The sequence below is a fragment of the Cibotium barometz genome, chromosome 17, assembly GCF_041138505.1.
Source record: "Cibotium barometz isolate CiBa-2024 chromosome 17, ASM4113850v1, whole genome shotgun sequence".
In the NCBI taxonomy this organism is placed as follows: Eukaryota; Viridiplantae; Streptophyta; class Polypodiopsida; order Cyatheales; family Cibotiaceae; genus Cibotium; species Cibotium barometz.
The window spans coordinates 38,121,038-38,148,870 of record NC_141062.1 but is presented as its reverse complement, the minus strand read 5'-3'; the positions used below and the strand labels follow the sequence as shown (position 1 = coordinate 38,148,870).

The following is a 27,833-nucleotide window of genomic DNA, read 5'->3' as shown; positions in this document are numbered from 1 at the left end:
CGAGCCGCATCTGTGGGCGGGCCATCAGGGGCCTGCTGCTGCGGTGAGGGTCGGGGTCTCCTGCGAGGACAGGCCTTGGCCAGATGGCCGACCTGTCTACAAATAAAGCACTGGTTCGAGAGCCCCGAGAACTCCACTCTCTGATCAATCCATCCCCCCCTATCCTCGGTAGCTGAATGACCTTCGGAAGGGAGGAGATGTTCGGAACCAAAACTCTGACGGAAGGTAGCCCAGCTGCTCTGGCCACCATTGAAGTTGCTGTGGGGCCAGTCTCTAGCACCGAACCCACCAATGCTCCCAGCCTAGAAAGGAGCGGCAACTACTCACAGCGGAGTCCAGGGAAGCAACCTCTAACATGGAAGAGGCGCTCTCCCTGCTCGGCCGCTGCTGGGTCAAAGCCATGCTGCGAAGGTCTGAAGAATGCCCGAGCACCCCTGATGTCTAGGGGACTCATGGCTAAGACCTTGGCCACACTCTGGGCAGTCTCGAACTTGATTTGGTAGTTAGCTGAACGTCCAGGATCTTGCCCACATCTGCAAGAAGGCGGCCCTGGAGAATATCCCGGATCTCCCCTCTGCTGGGGCGAGTGCCGACTATACGGCAGATGGTGGAATGCGCCTGGAGGCGTTCCACCTCTGCGGTGAGGCTCGCTTCCTCTTCTGGAGAAAGAGAAAGCCTGATGGGGGTATCCTCAGGGGCGGGCGAGGGCTCTCCGGGAGAGTCCCTCTGAGGTGGGGCGGGAGGAGCCTCCATCAGAGTCTGAATCTAGGTCTAAGGCGGAGCGAAGCGGAGAGTCCTGCAGGAGCCGAGCTGCACACAAGGGCGGAAGGCAAAGACGAAAAAAGGGGGGGGGGGGGGAACCCAGGGGACGGAAAAATCAGAAAAAAAGGGGGGGAAGGTATGGCGGCAAAGACAAAAAAAGGGGCCCTAGGGGGGAGGCGGAAGCAACGCGAATCAGTGGGCGGCGAATGGGGGGGGGGGGGGGGGGGGGGGGGGGGGGGGCGCTAAAGGAAGATTGGTGGGCGCGAAGGAGAGGAGAAGGAGCAGGGGGCGGTGGGCACTGCAACGCTGGGGCGCGCAGGACAGCCAGGCGGGGGAGGGGGGGCGAACGCGAATGCAGGTGGGGGGGCGGGAGGGGTGAGCAAACGCGAAGGCGGAAGAGGGGGGAGGTGTGCAGTAGCGCGAGCAGGGGGGGAGCGCGAGCTTCAGCGAGCCAGTTTTCGTCCGCCACCTTCACACTTTGTCCCTACGGCACAGAGGTTAGACAGCTCTTGGGAGATTATTGCTAGCATCTCAGCCTGGAATACCTGGAAGGCTAGATGCACTGAGGTCATTGAGGGTACTCTCGTTCTTGTTTCTCAGTGTCTTTGCAGGATTTGGAGTGATATTATTCACACCATTATGGCTACCTGGGCTAGAATCCAGGGATCTTCGAGGGCTGTGGAGAGGAAGCGTGGCCAGTTTATGAGAGAGTGGGACATTGGTATCTTTTTCACATCCTCTCATTTGGAACCCTATTGGCAGCATAGGGCTCCTGATTGGTTGAGATCTCCACCTTGCTTGGTGTGAAATCTCCATTTTGTAAATTTTTTCATAATAGAAGTCTCCTTTTCAGAAAAAAAAAAAAAGGGATAAGGATGTCCTCCTGGGATAGGGATGCCCTCCAAGATGGAAGAGGGGCCATATATATCTGAGGCCGAGTCGGTGGCATCTCCTATATTTCGTGGATGCCTTGAGGTGGCAGCGTAGCCTTTGTTAGAATCTCCTATTTGCCGTTGGAGTGTCAATCGGTGCCGTTGGAGCCTTCAATGTTGCGTGTACCACTTTGTGTCGGTTATGCTGGTGCGTCTTCGCTTCGGATGACCCAAATGCTTGGCGCCTCCGTTGACTCACTGTGATGGTGTGGAAGTGTGACACTGTCATGCTGTTGCAGTGGACAGTCCGTGTGGGCACCCTTGGTGGCTACAGTGGCTACGGGCACTTCCTAGCATAAACGGTGCACCTACCCAATATGCACCTACTCCCACAGTGGTTGAACCACTTGTATAAATAAGCAAACTTGGGACTGCCAAGGGGATGAAGATGAATGGATGAATGCAATTGTCCTTGATCCTCATTGTCTTTGTAGATGTGTGTCTCTGTTTGCCATCTTGTCAATTACCCATTGTCACTCTCCCTTCGGTGCACATTAGGCATAGTATCTTCCCAGTGTGTGTGAGTGTATAGTGGAGCACATCTCCCTAATCAACTAGCAACTCTTGGAGGCCTACTGCCATAGAGTGAACCCCTAACTTAGTTAGTGTCACAAAATCCTAGTGTGCCGGGCAGCAAGATCTGCTACAATGTTCAATAAAGCCCTTTGTGAAGGATTTCCAACCTCTTTGGTCCACTAACACCATCAGCCCCATCCTCAAAACCGGAGATCCATTTGATCCTAATGATTACAGGACGATCATGATTGGCCACACATTGGCCAAACTCTATGGATCGGTGCTAGAGGCAGAGCTCAATTGATTTGCAGAGAGATACCTATGCACAGCCTCAAGCCACGCAGGCTTTCGGAGGAGCTACTATACACTTGACCACATCTTCACCCTCTGTGCCATCATCAAGGAGGGTAGAGCACGACATTAGAGGATTTACTGCAAATTTGTGGATTTCCGACAAGCTTTTGATACTGTAACAAAAGCCCACCTCCTACAACGTCTACAGGAGATAGGAGTCCCATCTAACATGGTTTGGAGCATCATCGCCCTCGACAAGTCCTTCTGAACCCCAATCTCATTCCAAACTTACCATGAGGTAAGGCATGAAGAGCATGACTGAACTCTTGCATAGAAAAAGGGGCATCCAGAATAGCACGCATCTCCTTAGTGAATGATCAAATGTGGCAATGCATTCCAAACCTTCCTCTGTGCCCTTTGTCACAAATCAGAATGAGGCTCAGCACTAAGAAGCTGACAATAGAAATCAATGGCAATCTGTCTAACCATAAGAGTGTCTGAATGAAGAGTGCCATGTGAATCTTGCAACTGCCTGACACTATCTCTAGCATGAGATGGGCCGTGAGTAGCAAAGAAATGTTTGTTGCATCTGCCACCCATCTGGGTCCAAAAGGATTCCTCAGCATGGTAACGGTACTCTGCACGCTGCTCAAGAGAGTGATGAAGTTCTGCCCTAACAGTACATAAAGAATTTGCCACCCATTGAGCATGAGGACGTTTCTCGTGCTCTTTCTGTAACGCAGCCAATCTACATCTAATAGCCCTTTCTAAATCCAAGGCCTCTTGCCTCTTAGAAAGGGCACATGTGTGATAAAAGTCACTAATATCACAGAGAGCAGAGGCCAGGCTTTGTGAGGCCTGCGAGAAATCACGAGATCTCCAAATATCAAGCATACAACGTGATAGCTCTGCATCTGAGAACAAATGATCAGGGATGTGTACATGGGGTCCTTATCCATGGCGACTCGGATCTCTAATGCATAAAACCACTGGGCAATGAACCGATTTAGAGGTGTAGTACATGATCGTTTAAACTATCATGTTCCCAATAATACCCATCCTGAGTCCACTACTAAGTGACCTGGTCTAAATAAAGATTCAGAACATGCACTAGATTCATGGCTTGTAGTTCCACATGACGCCCTCACAAAACATATGGAATTTTGATATCACATAGCCATGCCCCAGGTGATATGGTAAGGCATTTTCTCCTAATTCTCACAGCTTTGTACGTCTTCAAATGTAGTGCAAAATACTCTCTGACATTACAGTGCATGTGGGACTCGTGGGTTGGGAACCTGTGCCAGAGTTCACATTTTTTTAATATTGGAGTTTCCTAGGGTTTTAACCCTTTACAGAATTTATATTTTTTTATTTTCATTATTGCAAAGAAGAGACTTCGATTGAATATGAATGAATCCATTAACTGTAGGCAAGAAGAAAAAAACTCATGCCAGAATGGTAGGCATGTGCAAGCAAGCTGGGAGAGCCCAAGTCAATATGCATCATTTGGGAAGATATTATACAGAATTTATGTTTGCACTACACATAAAAATACTGCAACACTTTAACCCATTCTTGATCTTGAAGGTAATATAAGGGATCCTAATTTACCTTAGTTGGCTTATCCATTCAAAATCCGTTTCATCTGCTATGTTAGCATCTGCCAAGGTTTTCACCACATCGCGTGCATGCACATCTATCACAATAAGTGCTCCAATAGTTTTCCTTTCAAGACTTGTAAGCTTTCCTCGAACCTAAGAAGATAAAACCATATATGATAGGCATAAGATAGTTTTAAACATGCTAAGTATACACATGCACAAAAGGAAGATCTTTTACTGGAATCTGACCTTATTTACGATAAACTGAAGTTGTTGATTGCATTTCTGCTGATATGACTGCAAGGTTCCTTTCTGTATACTGTCAGCAACCTCTGCAGTCCAGTATATTTGGGAGCCACACAAAACTACTTGCCCTGGCCAGGATAACACCCAGTCAACCCTTTCTTGCCTTGCATAAGCCTCATAGGCATGTAGTGTTACATCTTTTAAGCTTTCTCTCATAGCATCTTCAACCTGATAAATTATAGCTCATACAATGATCAATGTAGCTGGTTTTTAAAAACAGTTTCAGTGCCAAAAATTTAAACTGATCTATACCTGGATGAGCCACTTTTCCACTGCACCTTGCGCATCTTTGGGATTGAAAGATTTTACAAAATCTACTTTTTCTCCTTCCTCGCTAAACATGGCACTAATGTCAAGGTCAGCTTGGAACTCAAGTCGATGAATCCCTTCAAATATTTTCTTGCAAAATGGCTGCACTCTCAAAGGGTCTTTAGTTTCAGCCAATATTTCCAAAAGCTCATCATTTGAGAGGAAGTAAAATCTGGGAGTGTTATACACAAGCAAGAGATGAAGAGATCAGAAATAATTTCTTGAATTTTCAGTACTTTTCAAATAAAGTAAGGGTGATACATTAAGGTTCCATACATGGTTAAGCGTGTTTCGATCTTCAAATAATGCTCAATCCATGACAAGACTAGTTGGAGTATCACACAAAATGCATGTGCGAGTGAACCTCATATCAAGATCATGCATGAAGTTTATTTAGGGATTCAGGTTGATTATTTCATTATCATGGTATGCTCAACGGACCATGGCGATGTAAGCTTGATAATGAGTCATGGTGACGCTACCATAGCCATATAAGCTTGATAATGAGTCAAAAGATTTTTGAATGGATGCATCTCATTGGCGTTGTTCTGCATCATGTAAGTCTTGTTCAACACTGCAAGCATTTGAAAATTGACTATTTCTAAAATACAACCTTTGGCTCTATGGTGGTTGCCCTATCAGAAGATTTTGACAGGTTTCAGGAGAGTAAGCATGTAGAGATTTTTGAATGGATGCATCTCATTGGCGTTGTTCTGCATCATGTAAGTCTTGTTCAACACTGCAAGCATTTGAAAATTGACTATTTCTAAAATACAACCTTTGGCTCTATGGTGGTTGCCCTATCAGAAGATTTTGACAGGTTTCAGGAGAGTAAGGATGTAGATGCATGCTTCACAAGCATTAACCATGGTATAGTGCAAGTGATGACGCCCAATCAGGTACCTCACTCACTTTACGTTCCCAACACCTATTCATTCATTGATTAACAGGAATTGGGATAAAATTGCTAGCCTCACAACTTGGTGGATATTAAAAAGTAAATGCACTATTTCAACTAACCAGAAATTTCAATCAAAGATTGCCATTGTACTATATCATGAAATGTCACATTAGATATAGCTTACTGATAATGATAAGAAGGGTTCTGCATGAAATTAAGTACTCTTTAAAATAATTAAGGTGAACCTTGGGAAAGCTAGCCGCTTTGTCTCTAGGTATTCATTTAGGCCCTTCTGTACCATTTCCAACTGTTTATTAGCTTCTTTTAGGCTCTTCAACAGATCTTCATCAGTACCAACTACGAGAACCTCTGGATTTTTTATCAGTTTATCTATGATCCTCCTCCAAGATGCATCAACAGCTTTGAATCTACGACCCTCTGTGGGCATCTGCTGCATGATATCCTCTGAGCCAAAAATAGGTTCAAGGTAGAGCCATTGCTGCTGACAATTTATCCACTCATCAAGAACCTGCAAAGGGGGAAAAACATTTACCAAGCCTCATAGAATACCTAGTTACTTACTCCCAATCTTGTTTATTTGTTACTAGGATCATCCTCAAGCCCATCAAGAAGCAAGAGTTTCTTGCAATAAAGAACCCTCTAAATATTTTTGTTTACCAGTAATTCCAGACATCTATGTTAGAATTTGTCAGATCCCCCTCACGTGTGGGCCATTGCCACAGATTTCTAAAGAGAGCTCCACTCAGCTGGTCCTCTCACCCCCAGATCGAGGCACCGAGAGAGAAATGAAATGAAATGTTATATTAACGTCTTCAAAAGGCCAAAGTGGCCTATGAGACCAAAGTTACAGCCATGTGACATCTGATACACTGTTTGGAAAAGAAAAGAAAGAACTGAAGGTAAGTATCTAGCCCTACAATACATCAGTAGGGAGCATCCAGAAGCAGCAACTAGGGAGAGTGGGAAGCTAATGCTACTAGTCAAAATAGGGTACATGAGTACATGGATACATGAATACATGAACATGGGGGAGTACAAAAGTGACAGTGAGTACAACAGTATATGGCTGGAGTGGTAATCATCCTAGGAGCTCTAGCATGGGTCTCTGCCGGATGGCCTGGATATCTGCCATAGTGAGATGCCTAGTCGGACGAGCCCAATGCCTCGCAATGATGCTCTGAATCCTCCAGTGTAGGCACTGTCTCCGATGTGAGGATCCGCGAACCCTCGGGCGTCTGGATCTGCCCAACTAGATAGCTCTCTCAACTAGAGTCCCACGGGGTGCCTGCTGCTGGGCTGTCAGCTGTGTGTCATCCCGGGTAGTCCCTCTAAAGAAGTCAGTAATCTGTCTCTGTGTGGACTCGCTGCCAATCAGGCGTCTGCTCCTGATAATGGACTCTCTGAGCCTGTAAATTCAGAGGCCACGGAATAGTTTCTCAAATCCCTTGTGCTATAAGCGAAGAACCAACTCTGGAGATAGCTGAAGAAGAATGTGCCACAGTCCATGCGGTGGTAGAACACCAAGGTCCAAATCAACAATCTGGTGTTATTCAAACCGCAGCCACTCATCATGGTAAGCCATTCCAACTCTTGATTGATTGTGGTAGTACCCATTCATTTCTTTCTCCAAAGGTGTTTACAAAAATTAAACTTGAGTGAAAAACCAGCTAGAAGAATGGTTAAAGAACTAGCTAGCAGGAAGGAAGTAGTATCTCAACATTCTATAGGAAACCTTGAATTCGAATTGGGTAGTGAGAAAAATTGTGGTCATTTTAGAGTCCTACCATCCAGGAGATAAAAACCCAAGCATCTCTAATCACAATAGTCCATGACTCTAGCCAGTGGTCCAAATCCCTCTTACACAAGAGGTTGTCTCCCCTGCTTTGCAGAGATTTTTGAGCTCCCCCCTCTCGAGTGAGGAGCTCAATGACAGTTTTTACAGAAAATTTTGAAAAAGTCGAGCGGCGACCTGCAAGCTCCCCGAACCTCCGCCTCTGTCGCCCCCATCCTTCCTCCCCCACTGTTCGCCCTGCTTCTACCCGCCCCTCTTCCTCCTGTTGCTGTCTCCAGTATGCACCCCTTCCCCTCCTACTCTCCTTGCTAGCTATTTTGACCCTCTTGAGGAAGACCGGAACCATTTCCCGGTTACTGTCACATTCCTAGGTCTTCCTCGTGCATATTGGCCTATGTTAGAGGCCATTGGGTCTGCCTTTGGGCTGGTTCTTCAAGTGCTCCCCCTCCACGCCTTGCCGACATCTTCTACCCAAGTGGTCACTGCCTCAGCGGATGCTGTCCCCCCAGGGTCATGGTTCTTGCCCGTGACTTTGAGCTCTTTGAGGACTATGTTTTGCTTCCGGGCCCTTGTGCCCTTTGAACCAACATATGGAGATTGCAGGTAAACCCGATCAGTTCTGGGTTTGTCACCAACAAGGTCACTTTGCTCGAGATTTCCCTCGGGCTCGGAGTCACAGGAGGCCTCACAAGTGTGCTTCTCAGGCGCCACCTCCCTTGGTTCCTTCCCGTCCTTCAGTCCGCTAGGTGTGGCGAGCTGTCTCACACGCCCGCCCCCCTGGTGCGATTGATGGGAAGACCTCCTCGGATCATGTACAGATAGATGATATTTTTGGTCAGAGGGATGTGTCAGCTGATGCATCTTTGCAAAGAGATGATATCTCAGATCAGGATGATTTTGTTGAGTCCTCTCTACTTGGAGGGGGCGATATGCAGGATGTTCAGTGCAGTGGGGATCATGTATTGCAGGATTTTCAGCAGGACGCCATTGCCCTTGATGCCCCACAGTGCAAACACGTTTCTCGTACATATGCAGGTACTGTGCAGGGCCTTGGACAAGGGCATGTCAGTGGACTTTGCCCCTTGGATTATCCCATCCTCCAGCATATAAGAGGCGTCCTCAGGCTGCCCATCGTCTTCTTAGATCGGGGGTCAAACCCTCTTCTCTTCCATGAGAATCGTCTCATGGAATGTTTAGGGCCTTGGAGGGCTTCCCAGGAAGCGCCTTCTGAAGGACCAGCTTCACCCTGCTGTTACAGGAGGGTCTATGGATGTACTTTTGAAGTAGGAACACAAATTGGATAGATCTCAGGGTGGCAAAACTGGTAAGATGCTTTCTGGCCACACCTTCTAGTCCTCCTCGGCAGTTGGGACTAGAGGGGGTGTTTGCATTTCAGTGGCAGCATCTGTTATGCCTCATGTTATTGGGCACGGTGTTATCATCCCTGCTAGAGCGCAGTGGATCTTGATCATGCATGAGGGTCAGAAATTGGGAATCTTGAATATCTATGCACCTAACATGTGAGGTGAAAGGGTGGCCTTTTGGCACACCATTACAAATGTCATTCCCCAGGTTGATCATTGGATAGTAGGAGGAGATTTTAATATGGTTGAGCAACCTTCTGACAAGAAGGGTGGACAGAAAGGGGGTTTACACCCTTCGGAGTGAACCTCATGGGAGAGGTTCACGCTTTCTTTTTTTGGCAAGGATTGCTAGACTGAGGATGACTTGTAGAGAAGGCCAAACACCTTCTCTTTCTCTTGGCATAACCGCAAGAGGGGGGATGAGAGCATCTTGGCACGTCTGGACAGGTTTTATGTGGATGATTGGTCCTTGGAAAGAGGAGGCACCATTGCTATTATGCATGGCACCACCAAATCCGATCATTGCCCCATCGTTTTGTGTGTTAGGGAGCCTGGGGCTCGCTCGGCCTCTCCCCGTGTCTGTATCCCTGACTATCTTTATCTAGATGCTGACATCTCCCTTGAGATCAGAGAGAGACGGAGATCTTGTGACGGTCCTGATCCTCGTCATAATATTGCGCTGGCTCTTGAGAGGACCAACCATCATTACCATAGCACTGCCTTGTCCAAGAAGAAGGAGGCTCTGGACAAGGAGAGAGCTATTAGGCGTAGGATTGCTGCACTTCAGAGGGAATATGAAAAGCATCCACATGCGTCTTGGATTACAAACCTCTTGACCACACTTAGAGCAGCGGTGCAGTTGGCCATGGACAAGAGGGCTGAGTTCGCGTTTCATGCGAACAAGGCTTTTTGGACTCAGATGGGTGGCAGATGCAACAAAGAGTTTTTCTCAGCACATAGGCCTTCCAATAGCAGGGATTCTGTGAGGTACTTGCAGGATTCACAGGGTGAGGTTCAGATTGAGCTTGATAAGGTGAGGGGTATTGCTTCAGATTTCTATTGGTGTTTGTTGACTGCAGAGGTGCCCTCTCCTCAGAGAGATGTGGCACGGCAGAAAGTTTGGGAGTGCATGCCGAGGCTCATTACAGATTCTTTGTGTTCTTCCCTGGATGCCCCTTTCTCGAAGGATGAACTCCTTCACGCATTGCATGCTCTTTCCAGTGGTTCGTGCCCAGGGGATGATGGTCTTTCTCTCGCCTTCTTTGTTCTTTTTTGGGATCATATTGGAGATGCTATCACTGTTGCCCTTCAGGAAATGTGGTTGTTGGGTATCATGCCGCCATACCTCACGGAGGGGCTGATTCACTTTATCCCCAAGAGTGGGGACAAGACTGACATCAAATAATGGAGGCCCATCACCCTCCTTAGATTTGCATATAAAATCTTAGCTGAACCCTTCAGTATAAGGTTGCACCCGATTCTCCAAAGGACTATCCATGATACACAGAATGGGTTCCTCCAAGGAAGGAGTATATTTGATAACATCTTTTCTTTCTGGGAAGCTGTCGAGTGGGCTAAGTCTAGTCAGCAGGCTCTTGCCATTCTTTTGCTTGATTTTGAAAAAGCTTATGATAGAGTGGATTGGGATTTTTTGGAGGGCACTATGGCACACATGGGGTTTTCCCAAAACTGGATCAGAGGGGTGTCATGCCTATACAGGGAGGCTTATAGCACTATTTTAGCTTGTGGGGGGTGCGGCGAGCGTTTTCAGATTTCTCGTTTCGTGAGGCAGGGCTATTCCCTCGCCCCTTTACTGTACCTCATTGTAGCTGAGGCTATGAGCAGGTTTCTTCGGTCTGCCCCTGGTGTTGTGGGTCTCAGGCTGCCTTTATGCACGGAGGAAGAGTTTTTGGACTCTGAGTTAGCAGATAATACAGTGCTGTTTCTTGAGGCTTCACATGCTTGTTTATGTGCTTTCCGGACAGCCTTGGAGAACTTTTGTTTGGCAGCAGGAGCTACTATCAATTGGCATAAGTCAGTTGGTTTTTGGATCAGTGATTCTCCTCTTGCAGATTGGGGTACAGATGTTGGTTTTACTTGGATTGAGAGAGGATGCTCTGCCAGATACCTTGGTTGTCAGGTGGGCGTTGACATCTCCCCTGCACAATAGTTTGCTCCAGTGCTCTTAACCATTAAAAGCAAACTTCATCACTGGAGTAGGAGGAAGCTCGACTTGGCCTCTAGAGCCTAAGCAGGAAGGGGGATTGAATATCATTGACCCTGAGGTGCAATGTAAGGCTTTGCTTTGTAAGCTTGTTGTTCGGGGCTTTCTTCCAGGCACTGAGCCATGGAAGGACTTTCTCATGCAGCAAATCACGAAGTGTGTCCTTATTCGCGGAGGTGCCTGGACTCTCAACTCACGCTTTATTTTTTCGGATGTAGTTCACCGCTCCCCTTCATCCCCCCTGGTTAGGTCCCTCCTACGGACCTGGGACTACGTGGAGTTTTTTGGTACACATCCCCCCGCGTTCAGTGGAGGAAGCTAATCGGTAGCCCATTCTGTGGAATGATTTGATCTTAGATGTGCATGGTAGGCCTCTTGGAATAGCTACGCATATTCTTTGGGCTGGCTGGGAGACCCTATGTCCCACAATGTTGGCTTGGAAGAGGCTTCAGAGCCTCACCGAGGTGCAGAGATTGGATTTCATGCAGCATTTGAGAGGCTCTAGCCGGAGGATTGCACAGATTGATGCAGCCATTCCCACAACCACTGGATGACTGGATCTTTCTTGGAAGGCCGTCATCATTCTTGGTTTGGGGTTATTTCTAGGGACAGGTGTTCCTCTTCAGGTTATGGGTCTCCCCTTGCCTAGGGAGGATGATGTACTAGTCTTTTTTTCTGTACAAGATGGATGGCAGCAGCTAGAGAGATGTGACGTGTAGGACCTTATTGAGGGCCCCCAGATTCGTCCAGTCAAAGTTGTTGGCAGGTTAGGGAAGTATGTCTTTGTTGACCCCTCTCCTAGGGATGATCACAGAGGGTGTGAGCCTTTGGTTGTATGGTGGTTTCCCTATCAGACATTTGCATTGGCACCCCGGTGAGTGGGAGTGGAAGGATGCTTGTAACCCTTTGAAAAGCATGCCTTTTTTTAGAATGCCAGACATCTTATCTTGGGACACATTCAGAGTGTCCCTACTCTTAGACCCCATTAAGAATCTTACGGCATTTCGACTGACATTCAGAGGGTATTTTCGTGGAGATTGTGGCATTCTTATAGGAAGCCATAGATTTCCTCCTTTATTTGGGTTTCTCTTCATGGTGGTCTGGCCACCAATTAGTGGAGGTCTCTTACTGGTGCTTGCGCAGCATGCCCTAGATGTGCAGGAGTTTCAAAGTGAGTCTACCATTGTTTATGGGAATGCAGGGAAGCACAGAGGGTTTGGTCTATGATTGCACACCTCTTTGGTAGGAGTAAGAGGGATGCTATCATTTCTTTTGGTTCTATCATTTGGTTGACACAGTCTGGGCCTCAGCTGAGATTCGAGGGGACTGACAGGAGCTTGGCCATTATGGTTAGGCAAGGAGTTGCTCGGCAGTGTTGTCTTCAGGATTTGCCACTTTCACACTTTGTCCCTCCGGCACAGAGGTTAGACAGCTCTTGGGAGATTATTGCTAGCATCTCAGCCTGGAATATCTGGAAGGCTAGATGCACTGAGGCCATTGAGGGTACTCCCATTCTTGTTTCTCAGTGTCTTTGAAGGATTTGGAGTGATATTATTCACACCATTATGGCTACTTGGGCCAGAATCCAGGGATCTTCAAGGGCTGCGGAGAGGAAGCGTTGCCAGTTTATGAGAGAGTAGGACATTGGTATCTTTTTCACATCCTCTCATTTGGGACCCTATTGGCAGCACAAGGCTCCTGATTGGTTGAGATCTCCACCTTGCTTGGTGTGAAATCTCCATTTTGTAAAAAATTTTCATACTTGATAGAAGTCTCCTTTTTTTTGCAAAAAAAAAAAAAAAAACAAGCTCAGTGACACCCTCCAAGCCTTGCCTCATGAAAAGTGCCTCCGAGCAGACAGACTCCTTGTTTCCCTTTTCCTTCGTCATTGGGACCTCATGGAGACGGCTTTTGGGCTGCCTTCAATGAGACCATGATCACTGGCCTCATGCTCGAGTAGCTTTTGGAGGGGCTCAGTCACTTGATTCCCAAGGACGGTGGTGACTGTTTGGAGATACAATATTTGAGCTATGCCGTGTATGACCTCTGTTGAGTGTGCACGGTATAGTGAAGGACATGTATAAGTGTTCTCTAAGTAGTGAAAGTGTTTTCATTCCTTCCAGAGTCTTGCGGGACGTACTGTCCAGAGAAGATCCACCATGTAGTGTGTCGGGTAGCCAGCCCTACTACACTAGGCAGCCAAAAACCGCAAGTCGTTATTTTTGGGGTTTTTTGCCTTAAAAAGATTAAAACAGAATCATTCTGTTTTTTCTAAAGGCAACCTTCTAGATAAGATACAAAACAAACAGAGAGCAAGTTTGGAGATATTTTTATGCATAAAAGCCAAGGGAGCTCTAGCTCCTTGGCGTGGGACGTGAGTATAGCTAGAGTGATGCAACAAGAGGCCTTTCCCCTACTTACAAGCTGACTGACCACAATCCTGGAGCCTAGAAATGGGAAATAACAAAAAGAAAATCCCCCAAGAGTTCTCTCCCCTACTTACAAGCTGACCGAGGACAATCCTGGAGCCTAGAAATGGGAAATAACAAAAATAAAAACCCCCAAGTGCAAGCATGCATAAAGAGGCGTGTGAATCTTTATGTGCTCCATCCATATTGGTGCCAAGTATGGTGAGAGACAATGGGTCTTCTCAACTACAACAATGCAAATGGAACTTTATACAGGCAGTTCATTGGAAGTCTCATTTACATACACGGCGGGATATTTCTTATGCAGTGAGCAAGCTTAGTCAAGTTTCAACACATGGCTAATCCGAAAGCTTGTCATTAGGGAGCAGCCAAACCTCTTGAGGTAATTAAAAGGAACATATAATTTTGGCATTGATCTTGTTATGTCAAGATATTCTGATGTCGATTGGGCAACACATGTGGATGATAGAAAGTCTATCTCAGCCTATATCTTTTCTCTTCATGGAAAAGTAAGAACAATCAATCATGGCATTATCTTCTACGGAGGCTGAATATAATTTGGCAAAGAATGCAGTTGTGAATTGTATGGCTGAGAAGATTACTTAGAGAATTCATGTTGATTCAAAATGAGCCAAGTCTCATATATTGTGACAATCAAAGTTGCATCCAGTTTGCAAAGAATCTAGTGTTTCGCGCTCAAACAAAACATATTGAAATTCATTATCATTTGTGAGAAAGTGCAGGCAAAGAAAGTGGAGCTGATATATTGTTCTACAGATGATCAAGTGGCAGATCTACTTACTAAACCTCTTGAAAAAGTGAAGTTTGAGTACTTCAGAGATTTGATAGTGACAAAGAGAATAAGGTGATCATTAAGGAGGAGATTTCACTGATATAATGATCACAATTGACAGATTTGTAGTTCAACCGTGAAGAATTGTGTGGCACTCCTCAATAGCTTCTAGATGATATATAGGATGCATAAACCATTTTCGTTTATTAGTGTTTTATTTATTTTTAGTGAAGATGTATTTATATTAATAATATGAAAAGAGTACATATAAACTGTGGGTTAGTCTTCTCAAACAATCAAGAGAAGAACTACCCACAGAAACTGCTCAATCCAATATCCTCTTAGTGAGTAGTTTCATTGTATCTGACTCCCATCTGTTTACACTCACCAGACTAGCAATGTAAGCTTTCACTAAAAAGATAACTTTCTTAGAATCTACACTTTGCATGCCATCATTAATAAAGACCAGAGTGTTCCTCGTAGACCAAATCTCCCACAGGCATGTAAATCTTGCAAATCCAAAAAGGCTATTACTCTCCTCTGCTGGACCAATCTTTTTACCCAAAACCCAATGGGACCATGTACATTGCAGCCCAAAAATGTCCCCACCCCCCCCATTTAGAGAGCTGTGTCCAAAAAGATCTTAATGCCGGGCAATCCCAAAAGGCATGCTTGAAATCCTCGATGGCTGCTTTGCATCTTGGGCATATCCCCGAGGCCATATTTCTGATCATTAGCTTACAGCCTAACGGAAGAGCCCCAACCATGATTCTCCACAAAAAAGTCTGAGCATGTGTTGGCAGTTTGGATCCCCAAATTCTTCTGCATCTGGACTCCCAGCATTTGTCCGGCCAAGCTACTTTCCATATTGTATTGAGATGTTTAAAATCTCTCTTCTCTTGCATTAACATCTAATAAAACTTGACAGTTGATTCCCGACCAAGGGGAAGTCCATCTATCCACCCCCAATCTTTGATCCACCTTTCCGTGAGCTGAAAAGTATTGATAGTTAGCGTCTTGAGCTTACCAATAATTACATGCAGATGATTCTTATCAAATCTTGAGAGACCATACATGACAGATAGCTGTTCATCATCTCTCCACCCCAGAGGAGGACCATCCCAGAAACCCTCAAATCTGCTTATCCCTCTGTTGTTGAGTCTTTTGCTCACTTTGGGCTCAATGAGGGCTAACAGAGGAAAAAAAACTAGGGACCACCAAATATTATACATGCATAGTGAATTTCTCGTGATTCTGGGAGATCCTTGCCATTGAATGAGGGGAATGATCCTCTTCCATTTCCTAATCAAAAATTCAGCAAAGGCCATATTTTTAAAGACAAGTGGAGCATGGAAAAAAATGTTATCAATCCCAGAGAGTCCCCTCCATTTTCCTTGCCAACTCACAGTCATATACAGAGAAAGCTCTTTAAGCATCCTAGTCCAAGGTTGACTCTGCTGTAGAAAGGAAGTCAACATTTTTGGCATTCTCGCCATTGCATGTGTTTCCATGTCTGGGATGCCAATTCCCCCATCCTTCTTGGGTTTGCACACCTTCTGCCATGCCAGGAAGGAACATGGTCTCTTGCCCTGCTTATTCTTCCATAGAAAAGCTTTAGCATAATAAAGCCATGTTGTCAATTATGGATCTCCCCTTATTAAAGCCATGTTGTCTGGGGAAAATCACATTTTGCAATAAAGGAGTCATTCTCATTGCCACAACTTTGGCTATGATTTTATACAAGACTGTAAGCATGGTGATTGGCCTCCAATGTGAAAAACATTCGCAGGCCACCTGTTTCGGAATCAGTTTGATTAGCCCTTCCTTCACACTTTTCTCCTGAAGGCCTTATTCACTATGTAGGTGACTGGAACCTTGAGATATGACCAAAACACGAGGAAAAACTCCACAGTAAGAAATTGAGGAGTGGTACGTGCTGAAGTCGTGAACCTGCGCTGTTGCCCCCGCCTGCCCTCTGTTGCCTCTACCTGCTCCTTTGCTGCTCCCGCCTGCCTCTGCTGCCTTCGCTTGCCCAATTGCTGCCTTCGCCTACCCTTCTGCAACCCCCCGCCTGTCCCTCTACAGCCTTCGCTAGCCTTTCCTCAGTCCCCGCCTGCCCTTCGCTAGCCTTTCTTCAAGCCCCGCCAACCCCTCTACTGCCCCTCGCCTGCCCCTTTTCCTACCCCCGCCAGAACCCCTTTTGCTGCCCCGCCTCCCCCTTTGCAGCCTGACCCCCGCCTTCTTCAGTCCCCGCCTGCCCCTTTGCCCTTGCTTCCCCATGTGCTCCTGCCTTTGCCCCCCTTCCTCTGCTCCCGTTTTCCCAACAGCTATTTTATCTGGATTCAAGTCGGCCGCCCACTTTTCTTGATTGGTCTTATGGCTTTTTCTGCCGCAGCCAATCTCTCATCACCCCCACTGGCCGGGAGAATCATCAATTTTTCACAAGACGAGCTCACCTCTCTTCAGCACGACATTGACCTTGAGGTCCAGACTACCCTTGTTGTGAGAGTTTATGGTTCCCACCCCTCTCGTTCGCAGGCCCGTGAATGGCTTCTAGCAGCTCTCCCTTCGGAGCTAATTGTGCGCTTTCAGGATACTCGTTTACTTGGTCGAGGCTTCTTCCAAGTGGACTTTCATTCTTTAGAAGCTACTTCTTAGGCTTTGGCTAGCAGCCCCTTTCCTCTTGGTCCTAGGAAGATTTTCTTCTTTCAGTACCAGGTGGGCTTTGATCTAGTAGTGGAGGATCAGTGCCTTACCCTGGTCTCACTATGATTCCCTGCTCTTCCTCGGTCCTATTGGAAGCTTTTAGCTTCCATAGGAGCATCCTTTGGCAAAGTTCTAGAGGTACCAATCCTCCCGAGCTCTCGTCCGCGGCCGTTACCGCCACTCTTGATGGTGTACCCCGGGTCCTTGTGCTTGTTCTTGATCCATCGATTACTGAAGATCATGTTATGCTTGAGAGACCTGATGGATCTCATTTCCGCTAGAGGATGGAGATTGCAGGCAGACCTGACCAGTGTCGGATTTGTCCTCGACAGGGTCACATTGCTAGAGATTGTCCCAGATCGAGGGGCCATGCTCCTATGCAGGGGGGCATTTACGGGTGTTAGAACCGTCCAACTGGTGGAGATGGTTGAAGACCATGAAGGATGGAAATCTCTCACTACATTGATGCCTCTTGCTGACCATTGGATTATTGGTGGGGATTTTAACATGGTTGAGATGCCAACGGATAAAAGAGGTGGAGATGAGGGCTTGGTGCATCCTCTTGAAAGAGCGTCTTGGGAGAGGTTTATACTCTCCATTCATGGTAGAGATTGTTGGCATGAGGATGACATTTTGAGGAGTTCATGCACTCTTCTTTATTCATGGTCTAACAGGAGAAGAGATGTAGGATGTATCTATGCACGGTTAGACAGATTTTATGTGGATGATTGGGTGCTTGACACAGGTGGACATTCTTTTATTGGTACAGGCACCTCCAAATCGGATCATTGCCCAATGATTTTATGTATTAGAGATCCGAATTACCATGGATCAGCACCCCATGTACGCATCCCTGATCATTTGTTTTCAGATGCAGAGCTATCGCGTCATATGCTTGATATTTGGAGATCTCATGACTTCTTACAGGCCTCTCAAAGCTTGGCCTCTGCTCTCTGTGATATTAGTGACTTTTATCACACATGTGCCCTGTCTAAGAGGCAAGAGGCCTTGGACTTAGAAAGGGCTATTAGACGTAGATTGGCTGCCTTGCACAAAGAGCACGAGAAACATCCTTATGCTCAATGGGTTGCAGATTCTTTATGTATTGGTAGGACAGAACTTCATCACTCTCTTGAGCAGCACGCGGAGTACCGTTTCCATGCCCAGGAATCCTTTTGGACACAGATGGGTGGCAGATGTAACAAACATTTCTTTGTTTCGCATGGCCCATCTCATGCCAGAGATAGTATCAGGCAGTTGCAGGATTCACATGGCACTCTTCACTCAGATCCATTTATGGTTAGACAGATTGCCACCGATTTCTATTGCCAGCTTCTTAGTGTGCTGAGCCGCATTCGAATTTGAGACACAGGGCATAGAGGAAGGTTTGGAATGCGTTGCCACATTTGATCACTGAGGAGATGTGTGCCGCTCTGGATGCCCCTTTTTCTATGCAGGAGTTCAGTCATGCTCTTCATGCCTTACCTCATGGTAAGTGTCTAGGCGAGGATGGCCTCTCCCCTGTTTTTTTCATTACTTTTTGGGATGAGATTGGGGTTGAGATCACATCGGCTTTGCAGGAGATGTGGGACACAAGTTCTATGCCTTCTTCTCTCACTGAGGGGCTTATTTATCTTATTCCTAAGAGCGGGGATAAGACATTGGTTGGCCAGTGGAGACCTATCACCTTACTTGGGACTACCTATAAGATTCTTGCTAAGGCAGTGAGCATCAAGTTGCATCCAATTTTGCAGGATGTTATTCATGATACCCAGAATGGATTCTTACATGGCAGGAGCATCTTTGATAACATTTTCTCGTTTTGGGAGGCCGTCGAATGGGCTAAAGCGAGCAATCAGCCCTTAGCCATTCTGCTCTTGGATTTCGAGAAGGCCTATGATAGAGTGGATTGGGACTTCCTTGAGGGTACTCTTAGTCATATGGGCTTCTCTCAGAGATGGATCAAGGGAGTTTCATGCATGTATCGTGATGCCCATAGTAGAGTTCTTGCTTGTGGTGATAGAGGAGAGCGGTTTCAGATTTCTTGCTTTGTACGACAGGGCTGCCCATTAGCCCCTTTATTATATATCATAGTTGCAGAGGCCATGAGCATCTTTCTCCGCTCCACTGCTGGTATTTCAGGATTGAGGTTGCCTCTTCGTAGTCATGAGGAGTTGGTTGACTCTGAGTTAGCTGATGACACAGTCCTGTTTTCGGAGGCTTCACATATATGCTTATGTTCCTTTCGGGTGGCACTAGAGGAGTTCTGTTTGGCAGCACGGGCACTCATTAATTGGCACAAATCTGTTAGTTTTTGGGTTAGTGATTCACCGAGAGTGGATTGGGGTGCAGAGCTTGGTTTTACTTGGATCAAGAGAGGATGCATTGCTAGATATTTGGGGTGCAGAGCTTTGTTTTACTTGGATCAAGAGAGGATGCAGTGCTAGATATTTGGGATGCCGAGTTGGGATTGATATTTCTCCTGCAGAGCAGTTTGCTCCGGTACTTATGAGTATCCGGACGAAGCTCCTCCATTGGAGCTCCAGGAGATTAGATTTAGCCTCCAGAGCTCTGGTGGCTAATCACGTTTTGCTTGCCTCAGCTTGGTTTATTGCCTCTTGTTGGTGCTTCTCTCGTGCGTTCATTGGCCAATTGTGGAGATTGATCCGCAATTTTCTCTGGTCGGGCTTGGATGGCACCTCAGACACTTGTGCCAGGGTAGCTTGGCTCACATTTATTCAGCCCAAACGAGAGGGGGACTTGAATATTATCAATCTGGATGTTCAATGCAGGGCGTTGCTTTGCAAACTTGTCGTCATAGGTTTCCTACCAGGCACTGAGCCTTGGAAGGATTTTTTCTCGTCTCAGATTTCCAAATGTACACCCAGGGTCGGGAGAGACTAGATGCCCAGCACACGTTTTTTGTTCACAGAGCCTGATAGTAGGGCACCATCTTCCCGTCAGCCATTGTCAGAGCATGGAGAAGCATGAGATATTTTTTGCAACAAAGGCTTCCTAGGTCTTTGGACGAGGTTGACCGACAACCTATTATGTGGAACGAGTTCATTAGGGATGAGGCTGGTCGACCACTTGGTGCATCTCGTTATATGCAATGGTCAGGATGGGAGAGATGCGCATACACAGTTCTTGCTTGGAAGACCTTTAAGAGTCTTTCGGAGGATCGGAGAGTTGCATCCACTAAACATCTTGGCGCTCTCACATTCGTATTGATCAGATTGATGTAGCTATTCCGCATGAGTGGCTTTCTCGGACCTTTTACGGAGACTATCATCAGAGTTGGCTGGGAGTTTTTTTGAGGATAGGCATACCTCTGCAGGTCATTGCTCTCCTGGGCGAGGAGGATACAGATTGCCTCATTTATTCTATCATGGCTGGTGGGAGATTGAGGAGATGTAGTATGGAGGAGATCATCCCAAATACTAGGCTTCGTCCAGTGAGGCTTGTTGGTCGCTCGAGGAAGCACTAGTTCATTGACCCTTCTCCTCAGATAGTGACTCATGGCTCTTGGTGTTTGTGGCTATATGGTGGCAGTCCTATCAGATATCTTGAGTGGGATCCAGGAGAGTGGGAGTGGATTAATGCCTTCGATCCTTTGAAAAGTCTTCTTTTCTTCAGTTTCACTGTTCAGAATGCTAGGCTTCTCCTCACTCCAGAGATGCATAGGATCCCTACTCTCAAGCCTCATTGGGAGAGCTATGATATTTCTCCAATGATACGGCACAGATTTTGGCATAGACTTTGGCACTCATACAAAAGGAGCCAGATCTCTCATTTCTTTTGGTTATTCTTACATGGTGGTCTCCCCACCATTCAATGGAGATCAGTTTTCGGTGTAGCACCTTCCTGTCCTAGATGTGCGGCAGATTCTGAGTCCGTACAACATTGTCTATGGGGATGCAGCATTGCACAGCAGATTTGGGGTCCTGTAGCCCAACTTATGGGCAAATTGAGTGGCCGAGCCATGCATGTGACTTGGGGGGCAGTTGCTTGGCTCTCCCAGTCCGGTCCGCAGCTTTTTTATGAGGGCAGTGGTACAGATGCTACTTTTTTCATTCGTAGAGGTATTGCCCAGCATGGTTTATTGCAGGATGTTCCTCACTCTGATTATACACCCCCTAGAGAGGGAACCCAAGTGGGATCAGCTAGAAGGACATTGTAGTATCCTTTTTTTAGATAGAAGATTTCTCTAACCATAGGTGCTTGTAGAATCTCCTTTTCCAGCCAGCCCTTAATCTCATGTCTGGAAAGAACCTTCCCTGTACAGTATAGCATTAACCCACATGAGGCAAAGAGTGCTACTTGTCTGTCCACGAATTCAGAAGAAACTGACACTTCTACTGAGTTTGCAGAAGATTCTCCTCTATTTCCCTTTACGTGTTGAACTTCTGACATGCCTTCTTGTAGAGATTGATACATTCTCTTCTTAGCCCACTCAATACTTTGACAAGCCATGGCATCAAGTCCAAGAGAATCCATAAAAGTTTTATTACTTCCGTTCACCTTATTAATGGCCTGTTTGACCCCCAGCAGAGGCATCTCGTCCTGAACATCAGCCCATTCCTTCATCTGCATATCTTCACCAATTACTGGAGATGGCATTAGGCCTGTCATGACAGGTAACTTTCCCACTTCTATCAGATCGCGCTGCACACTTGCTGGTAGAGGTACAGGCGATTTTCCCCCTTCATGACTGAGTGACCTAATCAGTTCATGACCAGGTGAACTTACCTCTTCTTGACTGTGTGACCTAATCAGCTCATGACCAGGCGAACTTTCCCTCTCTCGACTGTGTGAGCTTCCTCCATCTCGTCTGCAAATAACGTCATGATCAAGACAGGCAGATTTTTCTTCTTCACGGCTGTATAAGATGTCGAGATCTTCATCACTGGATAGCCCTGCTTCAGATCGACTCTTATCTCCCCCTTGCCTTGATCACTAACGCAGATAGCTTTCTCCCCTTCTTTTTTTTAATCGCGACCATCTCTTCTTCAAAGTTGATATTCTTATTAGTGTTTTATTTAAGTTTTTCATTGTATATTAATAATGTTAGTTGCTCAAGTATTAATCTGATTTTTAGAATTTGCCTAGGAATCAAATTGAAACTCCTCTTTATGTGCGTTGGTGTAGGTCTACAACGAGGATCTTAGAGGGGGTGTTAGAATCCTTTGTATGGGAAGATCTTGGTTGTGAGGCTCCACAAAGGACAATGACTATGCCCCCATTTAGGCATAGGGCATGGACATAGTACTTTTTTGTTCTAGGCATAGGTGAGATGCATACTAGAATATGGCAAGATTCTTGGGAAGCCATCCGTGGAGAAAAAAAAGGTCATCCCACAAACTAAGGAACCACGTTATTTAGGAGGTTAAGGAATTGCCTTACGGAGTAGGTTAAGGAACCACCTTATTAAGGAGGTTAAGAGACTGCCCATACTGCCGTATAAAAAGGCACCTCTCCCATTCTCTAAATCACTTACCAAAGGCAGTGGATCGTACGAGATTGAAGGAGAAGGGAGCATGATTGCTAATTGAAGTAGTCTGCAACAGTTATAGTAGAGGTTTTTATGCAAATAACACAGTTCATTGTGAAGTTCTTGTTCATCAAGGCATTTGCTTCAATTGCTGTGATTTCTTCCTCATGATTCCCACGTTTTAGCTACAGTTTCTAGAGAGAAAGCAACCACATTTCCTCTACATTGTTTGGGGCCCGTTCCCACATTTTAGCTACCCTTTCTAGAACAAAAACAACCAGCATGGCCTCTTACTGATCCTATCATATGGTAAGCCTACACAAACACATTTCTAAAGGTCCCTAGCCAGCCTTCTATTGACACTTCAGACATCCCCACCCATGTCCACCACCATCTTCACCATGCAATCAATAACCAGATATCTATGGACGTATGAAAAAAAGGAAGTTCGGACAAAAGGTGCTATTTCTTTTGTGGTATTTTGTGTTCAAAAATTTGTAAAGGCATACATACCTCTTGTACCAAGTTCAGTTTGCCAAGCCATAGCTTCACCCGATCTTCGAATGGAGCAATATAAGGTGATGCCTGCATTGATTGTGTTTTGGCAATGTGGTCTTCCAATAGGGTCTGTAGATCATCTAGGCCGCGCAAGATGGCAGTTCCTGTGTCTCTCCACATGACATAATCAAACTTTACACCAATCCAATCTCCTTGCATCTTGTCAAGAGTGACTTCAACAGAGTACTCTTTGCTTGCAAATTCACTGACCTGCAAAAATACAACTTTTCTGCTTACAAGGAGAAACTATGACCAAAGCAAATCTTAATGAATATGATGCTGAAAAAAAAAATCAATCCCTTTACCTCATCAATGAGTGGCATGAAGGATGGAAGATTGAGCTGTAGTGCAGTGCTTAAGGTAAAACCAGCATGTGGTGAGACTTCAAAACCAAGATGATCGCTTAGCTTTTTCCAGTGTCTATCTCTCATTCCTGGATTTCGAAGTGAGGAGATCATGGGAATGTAAACCTGTCATGACGCACGATCATTCAAAAGCAACATACATTCAATACATTGAAGATTCCCTTCAAAACAGGGGTTTGAAGCAAATGATAGATAGGCCTAAATTGTAGATGGCATGATTCCTTTGAAGAGGCATCTAACAACTAGAAAAACATATACCTTCCCTTGTTAATAACATGTATGCTTCATGGAAAAATATAAACTGGGTTCAAAAATATCTTAGCACTTTTGAAGACACACGACCAGCACACAACTCTTGAAAAAACGGGCTTTTCTAGATTCATTGGACATGTGGACCTTTTTTAGCAACTCTCTACTCAAAGTTGATGAGGAGAAAGAGAACGGGCACATTATATGCTTGAAGAGCCAGTAAAACTTAGTCATCAAGTGCCTCAGCTTGGTTTATTGCCTCTTGTTGGTGCTTCTCTCATGCATGCATTGGCCAATTGGGGAGATTGATCCGCAATTTTCTCTGGTCGAGCTTGGATGGCACCTCAGACACTCGTGCCAGGGTAGCTTGGCTCACAGTTATTCAGCCCAAAAGAGAGGGGGACTTGAATATTATCGATCCGGATGTTCAATGCAGGGCGTTGCTTTGCAAACTTGTGGTCAGAGGTTTCCTACCAGGCACTGAGCCTTGGAAGGATTTTTTCTTGTCTTAGATTTCCAGATGTACACCCAGGGTCGGGAGAGACTGGATGCCCAACACACGTTTTTTGTTCACAAAGGCTGATATCAGGGCACCATCTTCCCCTCTTATTGCAACCATTGTCAGAGCATGGAGAAGCATGAGATATTTTTCGCCACAAAGGCTTCCTAGGTCTTTGGACCAGGCTGACCGACAACCTATTATGTGGAACGAGTTCATTAGGGATGAGGCTGGTCGGCCACTTGGTGCATCTCGTTATATGCAATGGTGAGGATGGGACAGATGCGCATACACAGTTCTTGCTTGGAAGACCTTTAAGAGTCTTCCGGAGGATTGGAGAGTTGCATCCACTCAGCATCTTAGGGGCTCTCGCATTCGTATTGATAAGATTGATGTAGCTATTCCGCATGAGTGGCTTTCTGGGACCTTTCACGGAGACTATCATCTGAGTTGGCTGGGAGTTTTTTCGAGGATAGGCATACCTCTGCAGGTCATTGCTCTGCTAGGCCAAGAGGATACAGATTTCCTCATGTATTCCATCATGCCTAGTGGGAGATTGAGGAGATGTAGTATGGAGGAGATCATACCAAACACTAGGCTTAGTCCAGTGAGGATTGTTGGTCGCTCGGGGAAGCACTGGTTCATTGACCCTTCTCCTCAAATAGTGACTCATGGCTCTTGGTGTTTGTGGCTATATGGTGGCAGTCCTATCAGATATCTTTCGTGGGATCCAGGAGAGTGGGAGTGGATCGATGCCTTCGATCCTTTGAAAAGCCTTCTTTTTTTTAGTTTCACTGTTCGGAATGCCAAGCTTCTCCTCACTCGACAGATGCATAGGATCCCTACTCTCAAGCCTCATTGGGAGAGCTATGATATTTCTCTAGTGATACAGCGCAGATATTGGCATAGGCTATTGGCTCGCTGAAGCTCCCGCCCCTCCCTACTCGCGCTACCTGCACACCTACCCCCCCCCCCCCCCCCCCCCCGCCTACCTGCCTGCTCGTCCTCTTGCGCCCCCCCTTGCCCCCCCCGCCTGCCCTCGCCACTGCGCCCCCCTCCCTCACTGTTCTGCCCGCCGCCTCACCTGTCCTTCGCGCCCCCCCTACTTTTCGCGCCCACCTCCCCTCTGCAGCGCCCCGTCCCCCCCCCTCCGCCAACTCTTTCTCCCCCCCACCCCTCGTGCGTGCAGCTCCCGCCCCCTCCCTAGGGCTACTCCTTCGCCGCCTCGCCCCCCCCTCCCTTTTCTTGCTGATTTCCGCCCCCAGGGGGGTTTTTCCTTTTTCTCTGGCCTTCGTCTTCCGCCTCTCTGTGTGCAGCTTGGTTCTTGCAGGATCTCCACTTTCGCCTCGCCTTCGCCATAGCTTCAGACTCTGATGGAGGCTCCTCCCGCCCCGCCTCAGAGGGACTCCCCCGCAGCCCCTCGCCCGCCCCTAAGAACACCCCCATCAGGCTTTTTCTTTCGCCAGAAGAGGAAGCGAGCCTCACCGCAAAGGTGGAACGCCTCGAGGCTCATTCCACCATCTGCCGTATAGTCGGCAGTCCAGGCCCGCCTTCTTGCAGATGTGGGCAAGATCCTGGACGTACAGCTACTGGGCCGTGGACATTACCAGATCGAGTTCGAGAACGCCCAGAGCGTGGCCAAGGTCCTATCCATGAGTCCCCTTGACATCAGGGATGCTCGGGCTTTCTTCAAACCTTGGCAGCATGGCTTTGACCCAGCAGCGGCCGAGCAAGGAGAGCGCCTTTTCCATGTTACAGTTTGCTTCCCTGGACTCCGTCGGGAGTATCTTCTGCTCCTCTCTAGGCTAGGAGCATTGGTGGGCTCGGTACTAGAGACTGGCCCCACAGCAGCTTCAGTGGTGGCCAGAGCAGCTGGGCTACCTTCGGTCAGAGTTTTGGTGTCTGACATCTCCTCCCTTCCTAAGATCATTCAGCTACCTAGGATAGGGGGGGGATGGATTGATCAGAGAGCGGAGTTCTCGGGGCTCCCGAACAAGTGCTTCATTTGCAGGCAGGTCGGTCATCTGGCCAAGGCTTGCCCTCGCAGGAGACCCCGACCCTCACCACAGCAGCAGGCCCCTGATGGCCCGCCCACAGATGCGGCTTGGCAGGTAGCCTCCAGGACACCTGCTCAGGCCATAGAGACCTCGGAGACAGCCACAGCAGCACGCCCAGAGACCGCTGCAGCAGCAGCCACAGTCTCAGCATCACTGGGTTCCCGTGAGGAACAGCTTTGCTCCCCTCCAGGAGGAGACCCCTGCATCGACTGAGGACCAGGAGATGCCAGCACCCCCTCCTTCACCCCCCCCACCGCCTCGCTTCCACCTTCGCCTCCTCCCGTCCCCGCTCCGGTTTCAACAGCGGCTCCCTCTCGCCCCCCCCTCCTCCCCCCCTGCCCGCCTCACCTCCCCGGGAGGCCCTGGCAGTCCCCTGGCGTTCACCTACAGTCCAGAGGGCGCTGAGCACCGACCTCGCTCGAGCACCACAAAGGAGACTTACCATGCCGATTCGGGCTTCACGGATATCATCTATCCGCAGTCGGCTGAGTCGCCTCGACACTAGACAGCGCTCGGAGGCTTTTGATTACGCCTTCACACGGCTTTTTGGAGCAGAGGGCCCCCATGAGCCAGCACCCATCAAAGTTCATGTAGTGATTCCTCCGGCCCGCAAGGAGGAGGCACTTGATTCAGCGGTGGCCTTCTCGTTCCCTCTATGTGGCCCATGCGACCGGGAGTGGACTCTAGAGCTCGCTCTTAGCACTTTGAAGACTCAGGCAGTTGAGTTTTCTCATCATGTGAGCGATCTGGAGGTGACAGATGTGATAGGCCGACTATGGGATTTGGCTCATTTTTTCTTGGATCCCGGGAGTGTGGATGCCTCAGGGATTCGTCATTTGGTCATTCGCGTAGTGGCAGACTTAGCACGCGACCCTGGATATGTATGTATACACGAGGTTGCTCTGTCTGAGCGGGAGGCAGTCGCCATGGGACACAGCCACTGGCGCCTGATCCGTGATTCTTGCAGTACACCGCATGGGCAGATTCGCAGCCGCTCGGATGGGGACTATTCTCCATCCAAGCCGCTTGCGAAGGCCCGCCGTACGGCTGAGACAGCATCCACCTCAGCAGGTCATCCATGAGGATCATCTCATGGAATGTACAGGGCCTTGGCGGAGCACATTATATACACTATCGTGGTTGATTGAGGCAGGAGCTTCAGAGATGCCTGGTTGGTGGCAGCATTGATACTTTGATGATACAGGAGCACCACTTGGGTGAGAGCAGGATCCGAAGATATGGTTTGGTGATGCCTGGTAGATGGGACACCTTTTGGTTTGCAGGGTTTGGTCCTTTGGGTGGACAGGGAGGAGTATGCATGGTCATTGCAGATGTATGGCGGCAGGCCATTGTGGATCGAGGGATCATTGTGCCTGGTAGAGCACAGTATGTCATTCTGAGGATGCATGATGAGCTAGTGGGCGTGCTCAACGTTTATGCGCCCAACCATGCTAGTGCCAGAGCAGAGTTTTGGACCCAGGTTACGGATGCATTGCCAGAGGCCGCACATTGGTGTGTCGGGGGTGACTTCAACATGCTTTAGGACCCGACTGATAGGGTGGGAGGCAGTCATGTTACAATGCACGGCACGGAGCTTGCAGCTTGGGAGCGATTTTGCATGTCACTGAGGATCACTGATGCATGGCAGCATGGGGCCTTCT

General features: G+C 47.4%; 1 protein-coding gene across 1 annotated transcript in view; it reads right to left on the bottom strand.

The window, feature by feature from the left end:
• Nucleotides 1-27,833, bottom strand: part of LOC147629972 (uncharacterized) — a 300,394-nt gene that overhangs the window by 150,883 nt on the left and 121,678 nt on the right. Inside the window, exons 14-19 of the mRNA XM_086811523.1 lie at nucleotides 23,308-23,472; nucleotides 22,958-23,212; nucleotides 5,870-6,153; nucleotides 4,667-4,895; nucleotides 4,358-4,582; nucleotides 4,119-4,261 (exon numbers count right to left, since the gene is read on the bottom strand). Coding sequence (XP_086667649.1) covers nucleotides 4,119-4,261; nucleotides 4,358-4,582; nucleotides 4,667-4,895; nucleotides 5,870-6,153; nucleotides 22,958-23,212; nucleotides 23,308-23,472 — 1,301 coding nt within the window. The remainder of the gene's footprint in view (nucleotides 1-4,118; nucleotides 4,262-4,357; nucleotides 4,583-4,666; nucleotides 4,896-5,869; nucleotides 6,154-22,957; nucleotides 23,213-23,307; nucleotides 23,473-27,833) is intronic.